General features: G+C 18.4%; 1 protein-coding gene across 1 annotated transcript in view; it reads left to right on the forward strand.

Moving 5' to 3' along the window:
• Window positions 1–25,727, forward strand: part of LOC122713582 (protein rhomboid) — an 877,166-nt gene that overhangs the window by 677,900 nt on the left and 173,539 nt on the right. Inside the window, exon 7 of the mRNA XM_043934168.1 lies at window positions 20,211–20,328. Coding sequence (XP_043790103.1) covers window positions 20,211–20,328 — 118 coding nt within the window. The remainder of the gene's footprint in view (window positions 1–20,210; window positions 20,329–25,727) is intronic.

Below are 25,727 nucleotides of genomic sequence, written 5' to 3' on the forward strand. Positions count from 1 at the left end.
AATTAAATTGAAAATATTCTTATTATAAAGATATTCCTAATATGATATTATGATGAAATAAAATATTAAAACGAATATTAAGATATGTAGATATTATCCAATAATCATGGAATTTTGTAATGTGAATTTATTATATTATTATTAATAATAATAATGTGCAATATTTATGCAATACTTTTTAATAATATTTTCAATATTTTCAAAGAAGAATTTTTGAATTTTAATAAAAATAAATAAAAAAATACATTTTTTGATATCAATTTTATTTAATATTTATTATTAATTAAGATTGATAATAAGATTGATAATATCATAGAAATTGATAATTTCTCGATATTATGATATTAAGAAATCTAAAATCAATAAAAAATACTAAACAGTAATTTAAAATGAAAATAATAATCGAATAATTGTAAATACATATTTTTTTATAAATAAATTTTAGTTAGAAATATTATATATGTGTGAAAAATATTATAAGCATTTTTACATTGAAAATTTTTATTAATATTTAATTAATAATATAATTATAATTAATATTTTTTTATTAATTATTAATTGATGAAGTATTAATTAAAATAATATTGATCAACTTTACCATTTTTCAAATAAAAGTTGAATTTTACGATGATAAAATGGCTTTTCTTTTAAGGCGATAAAATCGACAACCTACTTTCAGCTCCTTGCATATGAAGATGTTTTTCTGAAGAAGTTATGTTTTATCGATAAAAATAAGTGAAAATTCAGAAATACATAAGAGAAATATATAATTTTTTTAAAAAGTAATATATCACTTTATTTATAATTCAAATGTATAAAAGATTGTTTCGAAGTTTGAATTTAAAAATAAAAATACAAATATTTCTTATGAACATCAAACATACATATATATATAAATTATTATAATATTACTATAGTTTAAAATGCTAATATTTTATGAAAACATATCTTAATCAATATTATAATTTTATAATATATATAATATATTATAATTATATAACAATAATTATTAAAAATACAGATATATAAGTAATAATTTAATGTTTGTTTTATTTTATATTTCTATTTTTATATTCTTTTATATTTATGTTTTTTGAAATTTTTAGAGTAAAATATATAAATAAGTAATTAAATTATTTATTTATAAATGATAAAAATATATATAAATAGATAAAATAAATAGTTTATCCTTTTACATAATTGAAGAATACTGCATGATTCGTATTTATTATGATATACATATAAATATATATATATTATAAATATGTAAATACTTAGATACATAATACGTTTAAGAGAATACTAAACATTAAATATTTAATATTAATTCTATGTTGCAACAATTATTTATTTTATCGATTCTATATGTTAATTGAACTGTACATTGTATCAATTTTAACATTATATCAATATACTGTACATTATATTAATTCTGTATATTAATTATATTGTACATTGTAAATATATTAATTTTGATTTTAAACTATTAAGCATAGAATAAAAGCGGTTAGATAATTCTATATATAAAAATAAATAAAAAAGGAAAAATAACATTTTAAAACTTTATTTTTAATCAAATTTAAAAAAATTTAAGTACAAGAAAAATTGGCCAAATAGATATAAATTAACTGAAATAGATATAAATTAATTAATTCATGTTTAAACAAAAATTAGTCAATTTCTCTCTTTTCATTTTATTTTCATATGTAAAATCACAAGTTCTGGGTTGCCGGATAGAGGCAATATATTCCCTCTACCACTAAAAGTGGTGGTTCAATTCCCTTCTGTTGAATTCTTGCATGAGAAGAATACGCGATGTCATATTATCCGCACTGCCACTGTTATATTAAGCAAAGACACATCATGTGATACTTGCGATACTTGGTTTTTATGGAAATCTGGTACCTCTGTCTAATGTAGCAGTGGCAGTGGGGATAATATGACATTATGTAATTTCCTCCTGCGGAAATTCGCTGTAGGAGAATTGAGCCACTTTTAGTGAAGGAGATAGCATATTATCCTCATTTGCCAATTTTGCTTGTACCTGCTTGTACATAATTTTGGGAACATCTTGTATATAAATATCTTTGATTTTCTTCGTTTAACTTCAATTGCAATTATAAATTTCAAATTTTATTAATAAATGAGCTTCAACTTATATTTTTATATATTAATAATTATGTTTTGATTTCTAAAATTTAATTTTCATGAGTATATATACATCCTTATAAATAATCTTTTAATTTTTTCTAAATATCTTAAAGATTTTTGATCAGGAATATGGACAATGTATACAAGATGATTTAAAAGGAACAGTAGTATTTTTTATGAGTGATTTTTGCGCAGGAAAGTAAGTTTACAAGTTTACATTGGAACGTACATTGACACCTAACAGGAGCACGTAGTCCAAGCACGTGCCTTTAGCTGCCAGAAGTCAATTTCCTTTTTCGATTCCTCTTTTCGTTGCTTTCTTTCTGTTCACCTTTTGGTTCTATTGTTGGTGTTACAAGAAAACAATGCTTTCTTTACTCGTGATATTGGTCCTTCCCGTTTTTCGTTACTACGTATTGCATCTTTCTTAATGTCATTTTCTGTAGTTGGACGAGCTATGTACTATGGTCATAATTTTCTTCAACGTTTCCTTTGTTAGTCGAACTAAATTTAGAATTTATTAGATAGAAGATATTATTATTAAATTAAATTTTCTAATACGCATCATTTTTTTCATTGCTTTCAAGCGAATCGTATTTCTAGTTAATAGTTTGTAATTGTAAAAAAAGCTCAATAAATTGATTTGATTGATTGAGAATGTAACTAATATGAGTAAACTAGATTATTATTTCTTTATAATTATATAAAATGTTTCTCATACAACTAAGTAAAGATGTATTTTTAAAATGAGATAGAAAAGAATTTCAAAAGAAAAAATTAAATAGTATTATGTTTCACGCTTCTATATTATTTTTTTTATATTTTTTTTATATTGGTATGATTATAAATTATAAATATATTTTTTAAATGAATTGATATCATTTTTCTTATTTAATCCCTCATATATCCTATATATCACCGTTTTTTACAGTTCATCATCTTCTATATGTTGCATATAAAAGTTATTATAATCGTTATATCGTTCTTCATAATTTTTTTCATATTGCTTTTTTTTTATACATCTTATATACTTATTTATTTATTTATTTTTTATTTTATCTTTTTATCGAAATAACATCACTATCTATATAAATCATACATATCTAAATAAATCGAAAGTATGAAATTTTGTATCATAGAAGTGAATTTTTCTTCTATTTCAAAATTAGTTTTTGTTTAAAAAAAAACTTAATTAATATTGCGCAAAATTGAAAAGACTTTTAAGATGCATTTATTAGTTACATAGGATAACTAAACAATACATGAAGAAACTGCACTCTATAATAGATATGGAAGTCGAAAAAGAAACGTGAAGAAATATTTGGAGGACGTTCTAATGTAACAATAGTAAACCTTTTTATTATGCATATGCCAAAAATTTATAAATAATATTTATTAAACGTTGAAGAATTTTTAATAAGTTATTTATTTTCATATAAAATCAAATTTTATAATGATTAAAAAAAAATTGAATAATTTAAAAGCATAAGGATATCATTAATAAATGATTCATATGCATTTTTGCATAGTATTTTCTCAATTTTTAATTGTATAAGAATTTGTTATTAAATTATATACTTTTATTATATGCAATAAGTTTAGTAGTATATTTGTGAGACTGATTAAAACTGATTAGATCATTAAATGATTTTAAAGTCGTTTCGGCGAAAATCTTATTTCTTCGATGGACATAGTTGTGGTCTGACTATGTTTGATTTATCACGAAATTTCTCCTGAACTCTAAGAGGGAATACAACAAAATGAAGCAACACGACAGATATGCACGTGCGAAGTCTTAATAATCTAATATGCTGCGACCAACCTGAGCACAATTTCATGCTTTCTCAGACATGCAGTGCATTCCCATCCCTTTTGCGATCAAACGTTCTTTCGGCCGTCTATCCTTTTGTCTTTTGTTCTCTATTGCGATCTTCATGTTTTCCCTTGTCTCCTTTAGTTCATTTTCTACTTTTTGTCTGAAACGGGAATGTAATATAATGTACAAATGATTTGCTTCAAAAATAGTGAATTTTATTTAATCTTAACATATTAAAGAATCAATATTTTTTTACAAATATTTTTCTAAGAATCTTAGAAATTTTTTTATTTTCGAATTTTTGCTTTGGATATTATATTATTGTTATAATAAATTTTTTCTAAATTTGATAATTATATTTGATTTGCTATAAATCTTGCTTTAATTCATAATTTTAATTAATCAATTTATGTATATCTTATTGATTTAAGGAATATAAATTCATAATATAATAAAAATTCAATTTACAATTAAAAAACAAATATTTAATTCTTTTAAATCTTAAACTTTATATTTCTTAATAATTATATCTTTAAATATATTAAGGATTATCATTAACTCTTGTCATGTTTTATGTATATAATAAAAAACATTTCTTATATAAAAATTTATTTGCATTTCCACCAAATTTTAACAATAAGTTTTTAACAAAAAAAATTTGTAAATTAAATATTACTAAACAAATTTTTTTATATAACATATGTATATATCACAATGCATAAATTTTCGAATGTTTTAACATAATAATATAATATAATATTATTTTAATTTACTTTTAACAAAAATATTAACTATAGAAAAAATAATATAATTACAAAATAATATTACAAATGATCATTTTCCTATTCTCCTCATGTCAATTTATTTTATAACTAATAATTATATTTTCATTAATCACATTAAATGCAAGATTATCATTAATGTTAAAACTAATTTTATTGATCTATTCTTTTTTATGAATTATTTCTATTAAGTTTTTTATTTATTCGATTTCATATAAAATAAGCTAAATCAAGTAATAAGCTAAATCTGTAATAAAACATAAATATATACAGAGGAGAAGTGACATAAAAGAAACATTCTTTGAAAAAAATATAAAAAAAATTATTTTATTTTTAATAATATGAATTGATAACATTAATAATTAGTATATAAGTATATATTTAATATATAAGTAGTATTATTAACCCTCTTTTACATTTATATATTTTTTTCTTTTTAATATATTTTGTCTTTTTTATAAATTGAATGTATTATAAGGCAAATACATAACAATATAATAAAAAAAAATAATATTATTTCATTAATTATTTTTTTAGGTATTAAAATCACAATATTGTCAATTTATTTTGTTAATAACAAAAAACTAAATACTATGCTATTATCAATATATTCTTTCTTTTTAATAAGTTCGAACTGGTTTTATTTCTTTACTATTTTTTTTTCAGATGTATAATATACTGATATGTCAACTCTCTAATTTAGATAGTAGTTAATTCATAGCACATTTTTGCTGAAATTTTTTTAAATAAAATTAAATAAATTTTTAAATAAAAAATTAAATAATTTTTAAATAATTTGAAAAACTAGATTCTTCATTACTTTTATTCATTTATGATAAATATTCTTTTATTACTAACATTTAATTCATAAAAAAAAGTTTAGTTATTTATTATCAAGTATAATTAACATTATTAAATATAATTTAGATATTAAAATATTAGATACATTAAAAGATTTTGTAATTGATTTTATTATATTATATATGAATTTCTTTTTTGTATTATTTTGTTCTTATATTTTATTATATTATATTACTTCTTATATTTTATTTGCATTAATACGATTTTTACATGACATATTTGAATTGAAAAAAGTGAGAGAAAATATTTAAAGTAAAAATTTTTTAACATACAATAATTGTTGACTGAGCAGTGGAAAACAATAAATAAAAATATACGGGTTTAACTGAATGAATATATTCAATTATACGTGATTGCGCGTATCTGTTTACAAAACATTTGAAATACGTGTATCGAAGAGAAACAAATAGCTACCAACTATGAAATAGTAATGTTGCTGGCAACATTCAATAATGAAATCACATATAAAATTTCAGTGAACTTTAAATTCTATATTTATTGTATTCTTTTCATAAATTTGGCAAGTGGAAAAACTAATTAATAATTAGTATAATTAGAAGATATAATAAGAAAGAAATTAATTATTAATAATAATATTACTAATTTGTTCCTAATAATAAAATGTTTTATTATTAAAGAATTAGAATTAGAAGTTATTAGAATTATTAATTATAAAAATATTAATTATAAAATTAGAAATTTTATTTTTAAAATTCACTTTTATTACTATATTTATTTATTTAATAATTTAGAAATGGAAGTGCATATGTACAAATATCTTTACGAAAAAAAAAAAATGATCATTTTAAGTCAATTTTCTATTTTCAAAAAATTTATAATATCCTTATTAAATTTATAATATCCTTTCAATATAAATTCTTTTCATGTCACCTCTTCCCTGTAATCTTAGTAATTTAAAGTATATCGAGATATTTAATTTATATGTTAATGTAAGAACAAATTTATTATTTATGCAATATTTTTATATAGTTTATCGATTTATAGTGACATTATCTAATTAATGTGTAAATCATAAAAAATAAAATATTTCTTAATGTATTTAAATGAATTATTTTACTTAGATAATTATCTCGATGAAGCTTTTAAAGCATAATCATCATTGATAATTAATATTTGTTGCATAATACATGTTGAATATAACATGAATACGAAAAATATATGAAAAATGTATGAAACATATATTTGAATTAATAGTCAATAGTTACGGTAAAATATTGCTATGTATAGATTTAATATTAAAATTTTTTATTTATTCGTTAATATTCATATTTTCATTATCTTTTGATAATGATCATTTATGATCATAATTCATGATCATAATCATAATATTCATTAAGTAATTTATAATGTTAATAAATGTGACATTCTTTTTGTCTTATAATCATAATTAATCTTTGAATTGATATTATATATATATCAATAAAAGAATAATTTTGTAAAAATTTGTTATAAATAATATAAAAAATAATTCTTAAATATCTATTTATTAATTATAAAATAATTATAATTATAGATATATATTAATTATAAAAATAATTATTAAATTTTAATATTTGCAACACATATTAATGCAATCGATTTTAAATATAAATTTGTTATTCATGTCAGAAATTTTAGAATTCATGAATTTTTGTATAATCAAATTTTATATAATATTTTAGTATAATCTACAACATAGCCATGTATCGAAATTTTATTTAGTATAATTTTTGTTTATATTGCAATAACGATAGATTTATTATATTAAAAATAGTTTCTTAAAACTTTCAAAAATCAAAAAAATGTATTTAAAAACTTGTAAAAACGATCGATATTTTCGTTGATCCGGCACTTGTATATAGTATATGCTGATTGATTGTATTAGTGGTTTATTTGTATATATATTTTATACTGTCAATATCAAATCTGAACTAGACGATTATTAGTAAGATTCGATTTCTCAAAGGCTTTCATTGTGGATGAATAAAATCCGTTTTAAAGGCTCTTTATCTCTCAGGAAAACTTTTTACAAATATATACAATATGGAGGATAAAAAGGAAACAACTCTTAAAGTATGTTATTCTCGTTTTATATGTGCAGGTGAATAAGAATTCGTTAATCTTCTATATTCGTATGATATTATATAATTATTTTTTTAAAATTTATTATATTTCAGAGAAATATAATGAATGTTTCGTAGAGAACTCGAACTATTTATTTGATTATTTCCTTTATAACACGATTGTTTCGTTATATTCATTTTTATTCAATATTGAAATATTTCTAGCTATAAAGAGATTTATAAAGATAGATAGAATGCAACTCATAATTAATGATTACAAAAAAATGGTTTTATATTAGAAAATAAATGTATATAATATAATATAATATATATTATATTATCAATTATATTAAGAAGTATATTAAGAATAACAGAATTATTTTATTTATACTATTAATTATATTAAATTGAAAATATAGTATAAAATATTTGTATTTTATTTTTGAAAATTGATTTGAAATATTTTTTTCGATAAGAATTAATAACATAATATATAATTATTTATTTATAAATAAATAAGTAAATTTATTTTATTATTTTTTTGTTTATTCTTCTCAAAATCTTTTTCAAAAAATGTTTTTTTCATGTAAATAAAATTAGATTTTTTATAATAAATTTTTATATTTATCTTCATAAATTAAAAATCCGAAGGTTTTACAAACAAAATAAAAATTTCTATATAGTTATAAAACATTATATTTTTAATATATTTTAAAATCTTATTTACATATATATATATATATATATGTAATTTTATTGCAGGTTTATGTAAGTATAAAGATTTGAATTTCACAATATTAGATAAAAATAATAATGTATTTTGATATGTTTCCTAATATATATTGATATGTTTCCTAATTGATTCTAAAGTAAAAAAACTTATAATAATTGCTCTAATTCATATGTTCTATATATATATATATTGTTACAATATATTACGATATATTTCTTTTAAGCAAGAATATATTGTAATTAGATCACTATATTCATATAAAAGAGATATATGTAAACGAGATATATAATTGGTTATCATAAAGAAATGGCAATATCAATAAATTATTTATAACAAATTATGAGAGATTTGCGAATTGTACATATGTTTTTTTGAATAAATAATTATTGTTAATATATTTTATTAATCAGAAACTGTCTCATTGAATCTATGTAATAAAATGCTACAGAAATGATATTGAAGAAATAGCATTCAAACGGACAAAATTATAGAAAATAATTAAGATAATATTATAGAAATTAAAAATCTTTTAGAGAATAAAAAATAAGGATTTTACGAATAATTATAATTATTATGAAAAACTATAGATGAAATTATAATTTATATATATATAATAATATATAATTTAATATATATATTTTTTCGTAGTATTTATTTCGTAGTATATATTTCGTAGTATAAAATATGAAATGGAAAAAATAATAATAATTATAAAAATTTTTATGATTAAATCATTTATCGAAGAAAATGGATCATCATTATTGAACAATATTAAAAATCAAAGATAGTAGCATTAATTAATTATTGAGAATCTTCACTTTTATTATTTACAAATTTTGTCTGAATGAAATATATAAAATGAATTTTCAAGTTGGAAGGTTTATGTAAGTATAAAGATTTGAATTTCACAATATTAGATAAAAATAATAATGTATTTTAATATTGATATGTTTCCTAATTGATTCTAAAGTAAAAAAGCTTATAATAATTGCTCTAATTCATATGTTCTTTTAGATTTAATACTGCAATGGCAGTTTAAATTTTAGATTAACACAATAGGATTACAAACAATAACTCGTATATTAAAAATTCAGACAATTAATTACCGGAAATAAAGGAAATTTCAAAATTCAATAAAATATAAGAATAGAATAAAATGAAATTTTAATGCTAATAATTATAGATGTAAATTATTTCAATAATTAATTTAATAATTAAAATCACTTAAGTGAGAAGAAAGTCAAATCAATATAATTTTAAAAATAGAAAAATTGTGTATACAAAATTAAAATATGAAATGGAAAAAATAATAATAATTATAAAAATTTTTATGATTAAATCATTTATCGAATAAAATAATTGAATAGATATTGTAATTATTTTTAAAAGAGAAAGAATAATGTTATGATTATTATATCATTTAATATTATTCTTAAATGAGAACATGTAATTAGATCACTGTATTTATATGTAAACGAAATATTATTATTATTACAATTGTATATATATATTTTGCGATATAATAAACTGTGTGTGACAGATTCATAAATTAAGTTCATAAATTATACGCATATTCCTCTGAATAGATTATTATCTTGTATATTTTTATGCTGAAATATATGTATTTCGCTTGGTTCACATAATAAAATTGCAAGGATAACAATATTTTTTTTATTTTATTTTTATAAATATGATTTTAAAAATATTTAATAATATTATATATAATATTATACATAAATATAGCATATACTTTTGATTCGAGTGAGAAAATATAATAATAATATAATATATAATAATATAATAATAATATTTTAAAAATTATATTAATTAATTGTATATTCTATTTTATATTTATTAAATTTATTTATAACTTTATAATATAGGCAATATAAACTCTATGGAAAGCTAATATTAATAATGAAAATAATTCAATAATGAATCAATAAGGAAAATAATTAAATGATTTGTAAAAACTCATATGTAAATAAAAAGAAAATTTTTTATTTTTTTATTTTGAATTTATATACATAAATATTATGTATAAAAAGAAAGAAAAAAAATATAAAATCATATAAAAATATGAAAACAATATATAATATATAATAAATTCAAATAATTAAATAATATTAATTAAATAATATATTAAATTCTTTCGATTTATGTTAATATTTATCGGCTATTTTTCAAATATTGACAATCATAAAATCATAAATCTTGGAAAAATCTTGCTATGTTGCTATGAGAACTTTTTTTTCTCGTCAATTTTCCGCATGCTCAATCAATTAGCATCGCTGTTTGTTCATTGTAACAGTTAATAACGAAGGCTCAATACATCTAACCAATGCAATTAATCAGTATCCTTGAAGCAGATATTTCTCGGTCTAACTATCTTTCTTTTTCCTATTCTTCTCTCTCTGTCTCATTTTGTTTCAAAAAGATGGTTCCAGAGAAGCGTGGCGAACGTCAAGCGCGCCACCTGTGCTCCTGTGAATAGAAGGAGTGAAAGAAACAGAATAGATGACTCTTTCTTGTTTCCTTGAACTCAGGTATATCAGTCACATCGCTAATTGGAAATCGCTCGTGCGATCTATGTGTGCTTGAGGCGCGCTAGCAATTAGATGCGCGCCTATGGAGTTGGCATTTCGCGCTCGCAGAGGCATTCTGCATTTCAGATCACATTTTTTTTTTCCTTTCTTTACAGACCGATTATATCTCGCATCGTTTCTAACCGTCTCCGTTTTCACTGATTTCTCACCGAGTGGTATTGCTTTTCCATTTCATGGCTATTTGGAGTCTTTACGAGATACTGAGAATTTAACAATTTTATGGCTTTTTTTCTGTTTCTGACTTTTTTGTGCCGAATAAAATTGCCGAAAATTGAGGTTTATTACTTAACAGAAATGAGAAATAAAATCGATTCTTATCTGAGTTCGCAGCTTAGATTTATTTTGATTATAAAATGTAACATAAAAGTACAGTTTTGTTCTGAAATAACCAACTTATTATCGGTTAATTGCTTGTTACAAGATTATTCTATTTCGGTTTATTATTATTATGATTTTATTTATGGATGAAACATGAAGTTTGAGATAATGAAAAATCATTAATCATTTTGTATATCAATGTTATTCTTTGTAAAAAATAGAATGACATGTACTCTGCTATTGCCAAATGATAAACAAATGTAAGAATTTATAATTTCTCGTTTTCACGAATTTTTTATTTGTTTTTGGATCTCTCATTTTGTGATAAAAAAAAAGCGGATTGTTTATAATTTTGAATCAGAAGCTAATTGGTTATTACGGAGATTATATATTTATGAATGAAAACATATTAAATCTTAATTTGATTGAATTATTTTAGTATTATATTGATTTGAAATTATAATCAATCCATTGAAATAATTTAAAATTATTTAAAATAATATAAAATTATATAAAATTATAATTATAAATAATGTAAACTATAATTCCGTTATCTGTTAAATTTATATTGATTCGTAATCTTTGAATTATATCATTACATTAATAATTATATTAATAATTAGTTGTATAGGAATCAATAATCCTTTATAATAAATTTAAAAAGAACTAATAAAAATAGTTTTTTTGTAAATTATTTTAAATTGAAATTTGATAAAAAAAATATGGAATTACGTAAATAAAAAAATGAATTTTTATAAAAAAATAAAAAATATAAAAAAATTTTATTATGAATTATATTTAGTAAGAAAAAAATGTTTATTTTAACAAATGTTATCAAATATTTATTATCTATATATTAATCTTATTTAATAATCCAGAACTTATGTTTTAATACTTTAAAAAGAAAGAATTTAATCTGCTAATATATATATATATATATATATATATATATATANATATATATATATATAAAATATTAAATATCTTATCAGTGATTAACAATAACATTTAATTTACTCTTAAAGTCAAAATTTTCTTAATTTTTTTTATTAAAATCATGATTTTTTATGTTATTATTATAAGAAAAAAAGTAATTAAAATAACACAACATAAACTAGAATTATCAAAACATTTGATCAAAAATATTTTGCAAAATAGAATTATTATTATTCTAAATTTTCAACTACAAGAGTATTTATATATTCGTAGAAAATTTTTGGAGGAGCGATTTTAGAATTTAAAATAAATGGAAAAGTTATAAAATATATCAAAATATATAAAAATGATGAGATTTGATTGAAAGTTGATTTATTTATTAAATTATAAACAATTAAAGATAAAACGAAATATAGATAAATAAAGTGCTTTTGTCTTTATTATACCGTTATTATTTTATTTTTGTCTCGCTTCATTTAACATAAATTTAAATTGCATAAGGAAATGTTTTCATTTAACTTATATCATAATTTTTTATATTTTATACTCTTTTAATTTATACTCTTCATATATCTTATTAAATCGTATGTATAATAATAAAAATTTATATTTATATTAATAATAAGTTTATATTTTAAATTACTATTAGAAATGAGTATAAAATCAATAATATAATTTCATTTATTTTCATTTATTCTTGTAAATGACAGTAATATTTATAATTTAATTTTTATCATCGTTTATTTAATCATTTAACTAATATCTTTTATATTTAATACATTTTTTTACAATAACCAATTGGCAATTATAGCATGTGACATATTTCATAGAAGAAAATGCTAGTAATTTTACGATAGGATTTGCGGAATAAAAAAAAAAAATATTTGTTCTCCTGTCACGCGAATATATAGACAGTAACTGGCCTCGCAGTGCGATTTGTAGGTAGTACAACAAATAGAGGATATCACGATTCACTACGTGAACACTTAGGTGTTCATAAAATATCGCATTTCGCTCACGCAGTCTATTTTTTTTTTATAAAACAGTACCTAATTCTATATACTATCGTTGAAATTCTTTATATTTTTAGATTATTTCAAATTTTTTTATAAATTTATGTTAGATAATACAATTTTTATCTAACGAAATTTAAGTTTTTCATTATTAGTATAATATATATAATATTTTTACATTTTTATATTAATCTTTTATTTTTCATCATATTATATTATATCATACATTATTTTATTCTTTTATTCTCATTAAAATAATATATAGAATATATATATATATATATATATATAGAAATTTTTGTTTGTTTGTTTTGATATAATAAAAAAATTGGAAAAAATAAATTTAAAATATTATTTTCAAGTAACTTTAAACTAATACATAATTATAAAAAAAATATTTTATTGAAATATATAAAAAAGATATCTATTTATATAATAATAAGTATATAATAAAGTATATAAAAGTATAAATTGTTTCTTCAAATGCTCGTATATAAAAATTTTTTTGCATATTATTAACAAAAAAATAATTTTATTTTATCATGTATACACTTCAATTATAATTACAACTATAATTATTTATATATTTTAGTACATTATATACAAAAATCAATTCTTTCATTGTTATATTTTTATTCATAAATGTTACATGGCTTATCATATGACAACAAACTTATTACGTGATAAATAATTTAAATGCGAAATTTCATTAAAATGTTAACAATTGCATTCCTTAATTATAATTTAATTTCTAAATTTTTTAAAAGAATGTAGCCATTTACAAGAATCATAATGTTCGCATAACGAACATTCTGCGTCGCGAAAGCTATATATCTTCCAGTTCTTTTTATCTTCTCTTCATTTTGTAATTTCTTTCTTCCATTAATATCATTTTTTGATCCATTTTTTTTTGTCACAGATCACCCCACCAGAACTTTTTCCATCTTGATCTCTGTATTATTCCGTAATTAATCGTGGTTCTCATTTCTTTAATATTTGTGTCTGTGTTCTAGGCTTTCCTGTCTACCAGCTGTTTTATTCATTCTGTTCTACTTTTTTCTTTCCCGCGTTTCCTTCATCTTTCCTGTTAATTCTTAGCTCTTCTACATTTTTCTATATTTTTTTCCCTTTATTTCTTTCTTCTTATATGTTTCCTCTTTTATGCTCCATATCTCTCTACAGCATAGAATTCTCTCTAATTGTTCTTTTCTCGTTCATCTTCGTTCAACCGTTTATTACCCTCCAAGTCAATGGAAACACACGAAGAAGATAGTTTATCTCTGATACCATAAATGTGCTAGATGTTATATCGCGCTGAGTTACAAATCAATATTTTTTTGTAATTATTCCTCGATACTAGAAAATTACTGGGATATCGTAATATTTATTTTATATTGTTTTCTTCTATTTTTATATATCATTTTTATATTTTCAACATTGAATGAAATTATTTGTTAGAATAATAGAAAAAATATATAAAATCTAATTAATAATTTATAAAAAATAATCTTTAAAATAAATCTATAAAAAAATAATATTTTATAATAGTCTATAAATAATAATATATAAAATGAATATTAATATTTTAAAAAATATTGTAAATCAGATTTTTCAATTCATGACTATTATATATATGAGAATTATTATATATATGAGAAGACATTAAATATTTATCAATTTTTTTTTAAATATTATATATATATTATTTATCTATATATTATTATTTATCTTGTTTCATTTTGTAAAATAATACATTTGTATCTCTTTTCTATTGAATCTTTTATCCAATATCTCTAATTATTAAATATGTAAACAAATAAATATCTTAAAATTTATATCTTTTTCAATATTTTTCATAATATATTTATATTTCTTTTTAATCTTTCTTTGCAATTTCATGCAATATTTGTATGATTATAAAAATGTCATTTATATCAATTTATAATTGTATTATTTATATCGTATTCAGTTTAATTATACATCTATTATTGAAACTCTCAAATTACATTTTATTAAATCAATAAAATTTCGATGACTAGTAAGGTCAGTTATTTCATTATTTTATACCATGAATATAATACAATATTGCATAAAATTAATGAACATTTTTAAAAATTTTGAGATGTTCTTTTAAAAATTTCTTTATTAATTTAATACAATTGATTACAGAAAAATCGAAATTAATTAAAAGATTCATAAACATTCATTTTTATAACATAAATAATATAGTTGAGAATTGAGAGAAACTTAATATTATATATTAATATTATATATTAATATTATAATATTATAAATAACATTTTAATAATTACACAAATATTAAATTAAAAGATCTTAAAAAAATATATTCAAATTTCAATCATAAGAACTATTATTTTATAATTCAATTAGATACATTAGAATTTTTCTTTAATACAATTATGAGTAAAATATATAATATGATAATGAATTTTTTTAAAATTTAAATCTATTGGATAAAAAATAGAAAATCTTCTATTTTTTCAGAAAAAGAAAATAATCTATTGATTTTTATTATTATAAATCAATTTTTCGATTCGCAGATTTTATAAAATTTTATAAAATTAAAATTTTTTTGGAATAATGTCCGTTTTATTTTAAAGTATTGAAAAATGATTAAATAAAATAAAATTGAATTAAAAGATAAAAAAGAAAATAAAAAGAAAATAAAAAATTAAAAGAAAAGAAAAAAGAAGTTGAGAATTGAGAGAAACTTAATATTATATATTAATATTATATATTAATATTATAATATTATATGCAATATATATACAAATATATGTCAATGATACTAAAACATTTATACAATACAATATAATTCCAAATGTGCATGAAAAATTTTGAACATCCATCAGATATTGAGTGTTCGAGATAATGAGAAATCCTAAACGGCAAGAAATCAATCATAATTGCGCGAAATTGTTTTTCCTTTTCTTTAAAGTCGAAAAGTAAAATTAATTTCTAGTTATTTTGCTACCTCTGGCAACGATTAACGAGGGCTCGCAACTATTCCTTCGCGTGAAAATTGCTGCAACGATTAGTTTCAGAATATCCCCAAGCTATACCGACAGATTAATTTTCAAATGCCCAAGTGTTTGCAGAAAAATGCTTCTCTTCCTAATGATTTCGATAATTTTCATAATTTCGCTCGAATAAATCCGTTGTTACATTAGTACAGTCTCCGAATTTCATAGTTTGAATTGCGAATTTTTATAACTAAAAAAATTTTTTTTTGAGTTTTAATTTTTCATATATTTTATTATTTTGCTGTTGTTTTTGTGAATATTTTAATATTCTTCAATCATATTTTATACATGAGTAATAGCATATCATCTCTCATATGTACTAGATATGTAATAGAAAACTATTCGTATACTCTTTTAAAATGAAATAATCTTTTTAAAATTGGACTAAATGATTTGAATTTTTCTGAAATATTAAAAGGATTAATTTATTACATAATATGTAAAAAAAAATTTTAAAAAATTGCTATAGATCGGAATTGTAAAGGAAAAAGTAAAATCGATTTTTATTTAATTAATTTTTATATTTTAAATTATAATGAAGATTTAAAATATACTTTTTATAGATCTAACAAAATTATATACAAGTACAAAATTAATACTATTCTGAGTTACAAACAATCGAAAATACTTTATATTTTTTCATTTTTTTCGACCTATAACTATAAATTAAAAAAATTTTACATCTTTCGATGTTTTGAATTTTTTTATGCGTCGATTGATTTTGATAAATCTTTTTGAATTTTTATGTAATATATTTAGATTTATAAAAGATATTAAATTTCAAAATGGTATATTAAATTTTTACTATAATAAAAAAGTTAAAAAATTTACTTTTTCCTCTACAATTTCGATTAAATAATAAGAATTTAAAAAATTTTTTTTTATATATTATCTAGTATAATATTATAAAAATAATAAACTAATCTTTCTAATATTTCAAAAATATTCAAATTACTCGGTTCAATTTTATGAAAGTTATTTTGTTTTAAAGAATATGGATATTTTTATATTCTATATATAATCTATCATTGAATTTATTGAATATTTATTTAATTTATTTAACAATAGATATGTTTATACTTTGAACATGAAAAAGTGACCATAATTGTAACATAATATTAATATGAACCATTACATTATTAACTATTGCATAGGGAAATAAAACTAGAAAAAAGAAAATATTATATTTTGTATATTAATTTTATATAAATTTATAATTAAATAATTATTCAAAATAATTCTATTTTTATACTTTAATATGTATTTCATTATACATTAAAGTTTAAATAATACATATTAATTATTTATTGTTTGATTATCTTTATACTTATAATACTTTAATAAGAAATGAATAAGAAACTAGATAATTATTTATTAAAATTTAATGAAAAAAATGATTAATATTTCAATAAAAGAATATTTGATAATGTTTGTTAAAAACATACACGAAAAAAATAAAAAAAAATTATTTTAATATTTAGGATATTTTAATATTTAGATTATTTCTATAATATTGTATATACATATATGCAATATATTTGAAATACAATTCAATACAATATTCAAGTTGATATTGATGTTTATTATATGAAACGATAATATTTTTCTCATTGAATTTTTCGCGGAAAATATATCGATTTATAAAACTAGTAGTATTATACACAATATAGGTAGGATACAATATTTTCAAAATATAATCTTTTTATTATTTATTTTCTTAGCTACTAAATTTTTTATTATATATATAAAGAGAAATGTATTTTCCAAATAATTTTTCATTTTATTCTTTTATTTTTTAAAATCAATGATTGTGAATTTTCCAATATTATATTTTTAATATATTTAATATATTTAATATATGATAATATATTTTAATATATGATATAATATAAATTTTGTAGTATCTAATCTAATTTTTTTATTATTTCTGATTTGATTATTATGTGAATATATCAACATCAGTTCCAAATTTAATTAATTTAAAAAAATTGATTAAATTTTATTTATTATTATTTTATTTTTTATTTATTTTATATTTTATTTATTATTAATAACTATAACTATATATATATTTATTATTAATATATTATTTTTGTAAAAAAAATATATATATATATATCTTTATTATATATATTATTTTTGTAAAAAAAAAATTTAAAAAATAAGGTTAAAATTTATATTTGATAATAATAAATAATATAAGAATAATTAAATAACAATAAGAATAAAATTTTTGTATTTGAATTTCTGTTTTAGAAGATTTTAAAAAAAGAAAAAAGATTTTAAAAATATGTAAATCTGTTAAAGTTATCAATTATGATATAAATCTAAATATGATCAGAAATTTATTAATGTAAAATTTTTAAATAAACATACATTTAATAAATTTTCGAAATTATGATTTCTTTGAAATAACTTCATACATGATATCATATTGTTATTTTCATCTTATTTTTATCTTGTATCCTGCTCAGTTGTATTAAGACAAATCTTTTATATTATAAGTATTTATTGATTATACCTATGCTTCAAAAATAAATTTATATAAAATATGTCAAAATTTTATAATAATAAATTTTTATTTTTTTTTATACATTCATTTTTATCAAGTCTTTTTTCTTTATTATAATAAAATTTTAAGAGAAGTTAAATATGTAGATTTGAAATAAAAATGTGGAATTTGTCACAAAATTGTCACAAAAAAATTTATGATTAATAAGTATTTTAATAATCTTTTATTTTGAGTAAGATCTTTTTTTTCACTTCATATAAAATTTTTATATTGTATAAAAAATAATTTTAAAAAAATGCATCAGAAAATGAGTTATTGGTTTCGAAAATATACAAATATAGTTATAAACAAAAAATAATTTCCTGAGTATTTTCATCAATCAATTGATGAAATATTGAATATAAATTTAATCCACAATAAAATAAAATTAGATTTGTTAAGATATTAATTTCACTATTTTTAAAAGAACTATTTATATATGATTTTGACAAAATTACTTCTATTAATATAATAGAAGTAATATAGAATATAATAGTATATTATAGAATATTATATTAAATAATAAATGTGAATATGTTTATTTATTTTCATTATAAAAAATTAAAATTAATTAGTTATAATTAACTTTAATTGTAATATGGATATACTAACTATACATATCTATATATCTATATTTAAATAATAAATAATATATTTAAATATATCTATATTTAAATAATAAAAAATCTATATTTAAATAATAATATATTTAAATACTTATAAATTATAAGCAATAAATAACATAATATAATCATTTATATTATTTTTTTATTACTAAAACTTTTTTTAAAATTATTTAAATATATTTTTATTTCAAAATATATTGTATTGTTAGTATGTTATATTTATTATAACATTCGTAAACAAATTTTTCTAAATGATAATTTGAAGCATTTCTAGAATGAAATTTTTTAAAAAAAAGCAAAAAAAATTTATTAATTAATTTATAATTAATTAATTTTATTATATCTATTAATAGACCATTGTCGTTCATTTATTGTCATATTTATCATCTCATCTTTTATTTAATGAATTAAATAAAAATATTCACGTAAAAATTAAAAATTAAATAAAACAAGAACAAAAAAAAAGATTAATGTGAATATCTTAAATATATATATATATAATTGAGAAGGTGTTGATTGGTTTTTTAAGAAAAACAATTGAGATGGTTACGTTAGGTAGGTAAATCTATTCTATAGGTGAGTATTTATAAAATTGTATTCTAAAATTGTATTTCCATTCTTTAATCTTTATTATGAATATAAATATTAATCTTATCGTATATATAAGAAGTAAAGAATAAATTTCATGAAAATAATTTTCTTGGTTGCAGGATGGTCCGCATGATCGGCGATGAATTTCTTACGGAGGAAAGGGACCGGAAATATTATGCCGATCATTACAGGTGTTGTCCGCCGCCTCTTTTCATCATCCTCATCACCCTTGTGGAGGTTAGTAATAAAGTTATTCTTCATAATATATTTAACAATTGTAGTAATAAAATTATTCTTCATAATATATTCAACAATTGTTTTAATGTAGCTTTGTGATTTGAAATTCAAGCTTTAATCACGTCATGTGATCCGCTAGTTATTAATGAATGAATAATAATGAAAAATTTTTAATGAAAGTTACATAGTTAAAAAATAGCCATTATGAACACAAAAATATTTTAACGAAAACACTAGAATCGTGTTATAGCCATTATTTATTAAAAATTTTTAATATATGTGTTTATTTTTTTATACTATTATATTATATATTTCAGTACTACTATATATTTCTATCTAGTTAATTTTATTGAATTAATGAGAAAATGTCGATTTTGTGAATGAAGAAATAAATAATTTCCTAATAAAATAATGTATCAATATAGTCATAAGTATTCAATCATTTACGTATTTCATTTCTGTTTTTCAATATATTATTGAAATTTGTTTTTTACATAAAATCATGATTTTTTATTTGTCATTGTTACAACAAATAAACGATTTTATAAGATAAATTGATTTTTCTTACGTCTAATTGCTATAATAATTTATAATTAATTATTTATTAAATTCAGATAAAAGGAAATGTAAATAATAGAATACTATTTTTAGAACAATAGTTTCAAGCTATTATAATATATTTATCTTGTTTGAATCAAAAATCGATGTAACTTTTCCATCGACCAATATATTATTATATTTCCATATTAATATCGCGACGACATCTTTTTTTGTGGTTGAAAAGGTGCTTTTTTGATTTTTTTGGTTGCCGTTTTAACCATGTTATTAAATTTCCTCTCCATGTGAATTTGTTCTCACTTTCCAAGAGAGAAGGAGAGTGAGAACGTTGTGTAAAGCATGATCGTTAATTTTGATTTACATTATGCGGTCAAATTCACGAGAACAGCGTAAGTTTATGGGAGAAAGTATAAAATACCGTATAAGTTGTTCGTGTATAGGAATAACACATTATACTGAAGCACTTTTTCTAACTTCATTTTATCTTGCGATGTATGTAATGCGTTTGGATACATTGTTTCAGTACGATAACTGCATTATTTATATTATTTATATATTAAACAGTCTCGTAAATAATATGAAATTTCTTTATTTTCAACTGGTTTTCAAGAATTATATATTTGATGAATGAAATTCTATTTGAACGCTATTTTTTTTTTTTTATAAAACTTTTTACATTCTCTTGATTTCCAATATGAAAGGATAATAAAGAAACAAGATTGTAAAAAACGAATGTTAAAATATTTTATCTACATATGTATCTGCGATGTACATTAACAAATATAAAAGAAATTTATTTACTCATAATTATTTATCATGAAAATGTTGATACATTATAATTTACTTAGCAAATTGATAATTTCATAATTATTGTGAATTTTACAATGAAAACTTAATTCTCATTGATTTCGTTTTTTTATTTTAATTAATAAGAAAAAAGAAAGATATGTTATAGATGTATAATGATCTATATTGTTTTCTTAATTATATAATACATAAATATAGGAAAGAAATTATCAATGTTGTCATTGCGCAAATACTATTTAGTATTATTTATAATATCATATAAAGAATAAAAATAATATATAAGAATATAATTTTGTTATTATTACAAATATTAATTGTTATTTACTGCAAATTTGTTAAATTAAGATTCATATAAATAATTAATAAATTATAAAATAAAAAACATTAAAATTGTGTGTTATATCATTGATTACAAAATTTGTATTATTCATTGATTAATACAATCATAGTTATATTAAATCTATTGTAAATAAAGTATAATCAAATTTTAATAAAAGCAAAATAATTATTTCTTTGAAATTTTTTTTATTGAACAAAAAATAACTCTATATTCTTTACATATTGAATTTCTTTGATATATGTATAATGATTTATGATCATGATAATTATTATGATCATATATTATGTTATAAGAAAATTTACTTAACTTATGATTTTAATGAAAGTTTGAATATAAAACATAATTGGTTATACATAAAATTTTTTTTTTTTTCACAAAAGATATTTTTGAAAAATGAAATAAATCCCCAAAGTTTTCGAATTTTTCATATTTTGAGTGCATTTTTAAAAATTTTTTTTTTATGACAGAATGATAGAATATTAAAAATTAAAATTTTTTTACATGAAAAATTCTTTATTTCACACCATTATAAAATTATATTTAAAAAATGAAAAATATTGAAATTTTCAGCATTAATTTCATTTTTTTAAAGTGATATTTTATTGAAAAAAGATTGTTGATATTGAAAATAATGTATTATTTTCTATATTTGTAAACTTTTATCAAAAAATAAAATAATTTTTCTAGTAAATTCTAGCATTTGAAAATTAAAGGAAGAAAGAAGAAAAAATCATTAATGTAATTATATTGAAATTATCTATAAACTCGATAATCACCTCTCATTATTCATGAGTTAATATTATTTAAATTAGTCCAGAGAATATACAAAAAATTCATCAATTTTCTTATTTTTCGTAAAAATGATTATTTGATAATTACGCTTTTCGATAAGAATCTCGTTTCTATGACAATATACAAGGTATAATCATGTTCTTCTACTATGTAGATGTGATTGATTATTTTTTAACATGAGTGCAATTCGTATGCGAAGAATTTCGCTCCATAATATCACTCGTTGAAATAAATAATGAATCGAGACTTGCGTCCCTTTTTCCGATTGCATCAACCAATTTTAGATAAATGCTCTCGATACAGGTATTTCAATGAATTTTTAACGAGAATATTTTGCAACGATTTAGTTTCGTAAGCATCATCATTTAATTGGAAACGAAATAATCGACATTGATAATTTTAACTTGCAAGCAATAATTTTATAATTTTTGAATATTTCGCTAAAAATTCTTATTACTGAATTATTTACAATGTATTTGTACCGTTTTCATTCGTTTATCTCTCATTCTAAAAATTCGGGGAAAAAAAAAAGAAATTACATATAATAAGTAACAAAATAATATAATAAGTAGAATATAATAAGTAGAAAAAACAGGAAAATTTTATTTTTAATATTCTATGATTTTTACTTTTTTCATAAACGTTTAGTTCATTGAATAAATTCATTCATAATCGTCTTTTAAGAAGAAATCGTAATAATTCTTAATCGTAAGATCCATAATTTTATACTTCACTTACATAATATAGTTTTTCTACAATAATTCTGATTAATCCACTGAAATTTTCGATAATATTATATATATAATATATACATATATAATAAATATTTTTAAAAAATTTAAATCTATTAAAAATTAAAAATTATATTACTATTTAGACAATTACAAAAAATATATGAAAATATCTTTCTATTAGTAGTAATCCATATATATTTTGTAACTCAAAAATATTTCACATTGAATTATTTTTTTAATTAAATTAAATTATTTAAATTAGATGTAATTTTTGGATTTTTTCAAAAACTTTTTATGTATAAAACGAAAATATAATAAAAGATTCAAATGTAATATAAATATATACTTAATCTATAAAGTTTTTAGCTTTATTATGTTTTTAGTATTTTATTATATAATATTATATAAATTTTATTATATAATAAATTTTATTATATAATATATTATATAATTTATTATTATATAATATTTGATTTTATTATTAATATAATTGCATATAACATATTTTTGAAAAAATATAAATTTATATATAAATTATTTAGAAAAACAAATTTATAAATTATTTTTGAAAAATTTTTTTGATAATATTATAATTGATAATATAATATATAATAATATAATTGATAATATTATTTAAATTTTTATAATATTTAAAATAATTTGTTAAATAATGTAAATTAATAATGTAAAATTCTTTTTTATTATAAAAATTTTTTACATAAAATTCAATCATTTTGAAACAAATGAATTTGAATAGAAAAATACAAAATCAGAATATATCTGTATTTAATAAAATTTCATTTAATTTTTTTTTAATTGGAAAAATTCCGAGAAGTAATAAACATTTTTTATAATGTGTGTAATATATATATATATATATTAATATATCAAATCAAAATCAATATCAAAAATTTTATGTTATAATTATATAAATTATATAAATTTCTTAATATTTTATGTCAAATATTGTTAAATTAAACTGCAATACTATTATTATAATATATTATTATTAGATAATATATTATAATATATTATTAATATATATATAATATATTATTATTAGATATTATTATTAGATTATTAGATAATATGTATTAGATAATATTTGAAATGGATTATTATGGCTTTTATCAGATTCGCCAATCAATTGCTAAACACATTTAAATATTGCCGTTAAATGAATTATTAATTAGTTATTTGTAGTTTTTATATTACAATTTTAAAAATTATTAATTTGATAATTTCAGCATTTTCTAAAAATTTAAAATTTTGTTAAATAAAAACTATATTAAAATTCTATTATTTTGAAAATATCTTTCATAAAAAGTTATTCTTAATTTTAATGTGTTTAATTTATTATTAAGATCATTATGTATTTATTACGTATCATATAATTAATATTATTATTATTAAGATATATGTATAATATTACATATTATTAAGATATAATATACTATTATACATACATTATATTATATTTTATTCATCATTTACATTTATCATTTTATCAGGATAGTTTTTTTCAATTTCTAAATTTAATGAAAAATATTTTACAGAAATTTATAAATTAAAGAAATGAATATATATTATTATTATATGTTATTATATATATTATAATGTTAATATATATTATTACATTCTATTGATATATCTATAATATCTGATAACATAATATTAGTATATGACATATTTAAGAGACATCTTTAAAGGATTAATTTTTAACATTTTAGAATTTTTAACATCAAATTAATATATAAAAATATTGATTATTTATTAAGATATAAATAATTAAAATTTGCAATAGATAATAAAATGAGATAAAATGAGACAGTTTTCCGTTGTATCGTCATTTTCACTTCACTTCATCTACTACAAATTCAAATTATAACTTAATAAAGTTTATAACTTAATAAAGCTTAATAAAAAAAAACAATTTTTTAAATTATTTTAGTGATAGAATTTATTTTCTATCAACGTATCATCTTATAATAATCTTTATTTTGTATCTTTATCTTTAATAAATATTATTATATATTATTATAAATATATTATTAAAATATATTATTATATTATTATAAATATTTCAGTTTTCTTAATTTTCATAATATTCAAATAGAAAAGAAGAAATGATATTGAAAAAGACATTAAACGAATTCTTAAAATTCATT

The sequence above is a fragment of the Apis laboriosa genome, unplaced genomic scaffold, assembly GCF_014066325.1.
Source record: "Apis laboriosa isolate Shangri-la unplaced genomic scaffold, ASM1406632v1 scaffold25_cov139, whole genome shotgun sequence".
NCBI lineage: Eukaryota > Metazoa > Arthropoda > Insecta > Hymenoptera > Apidae > Apis > Apis laboriosa.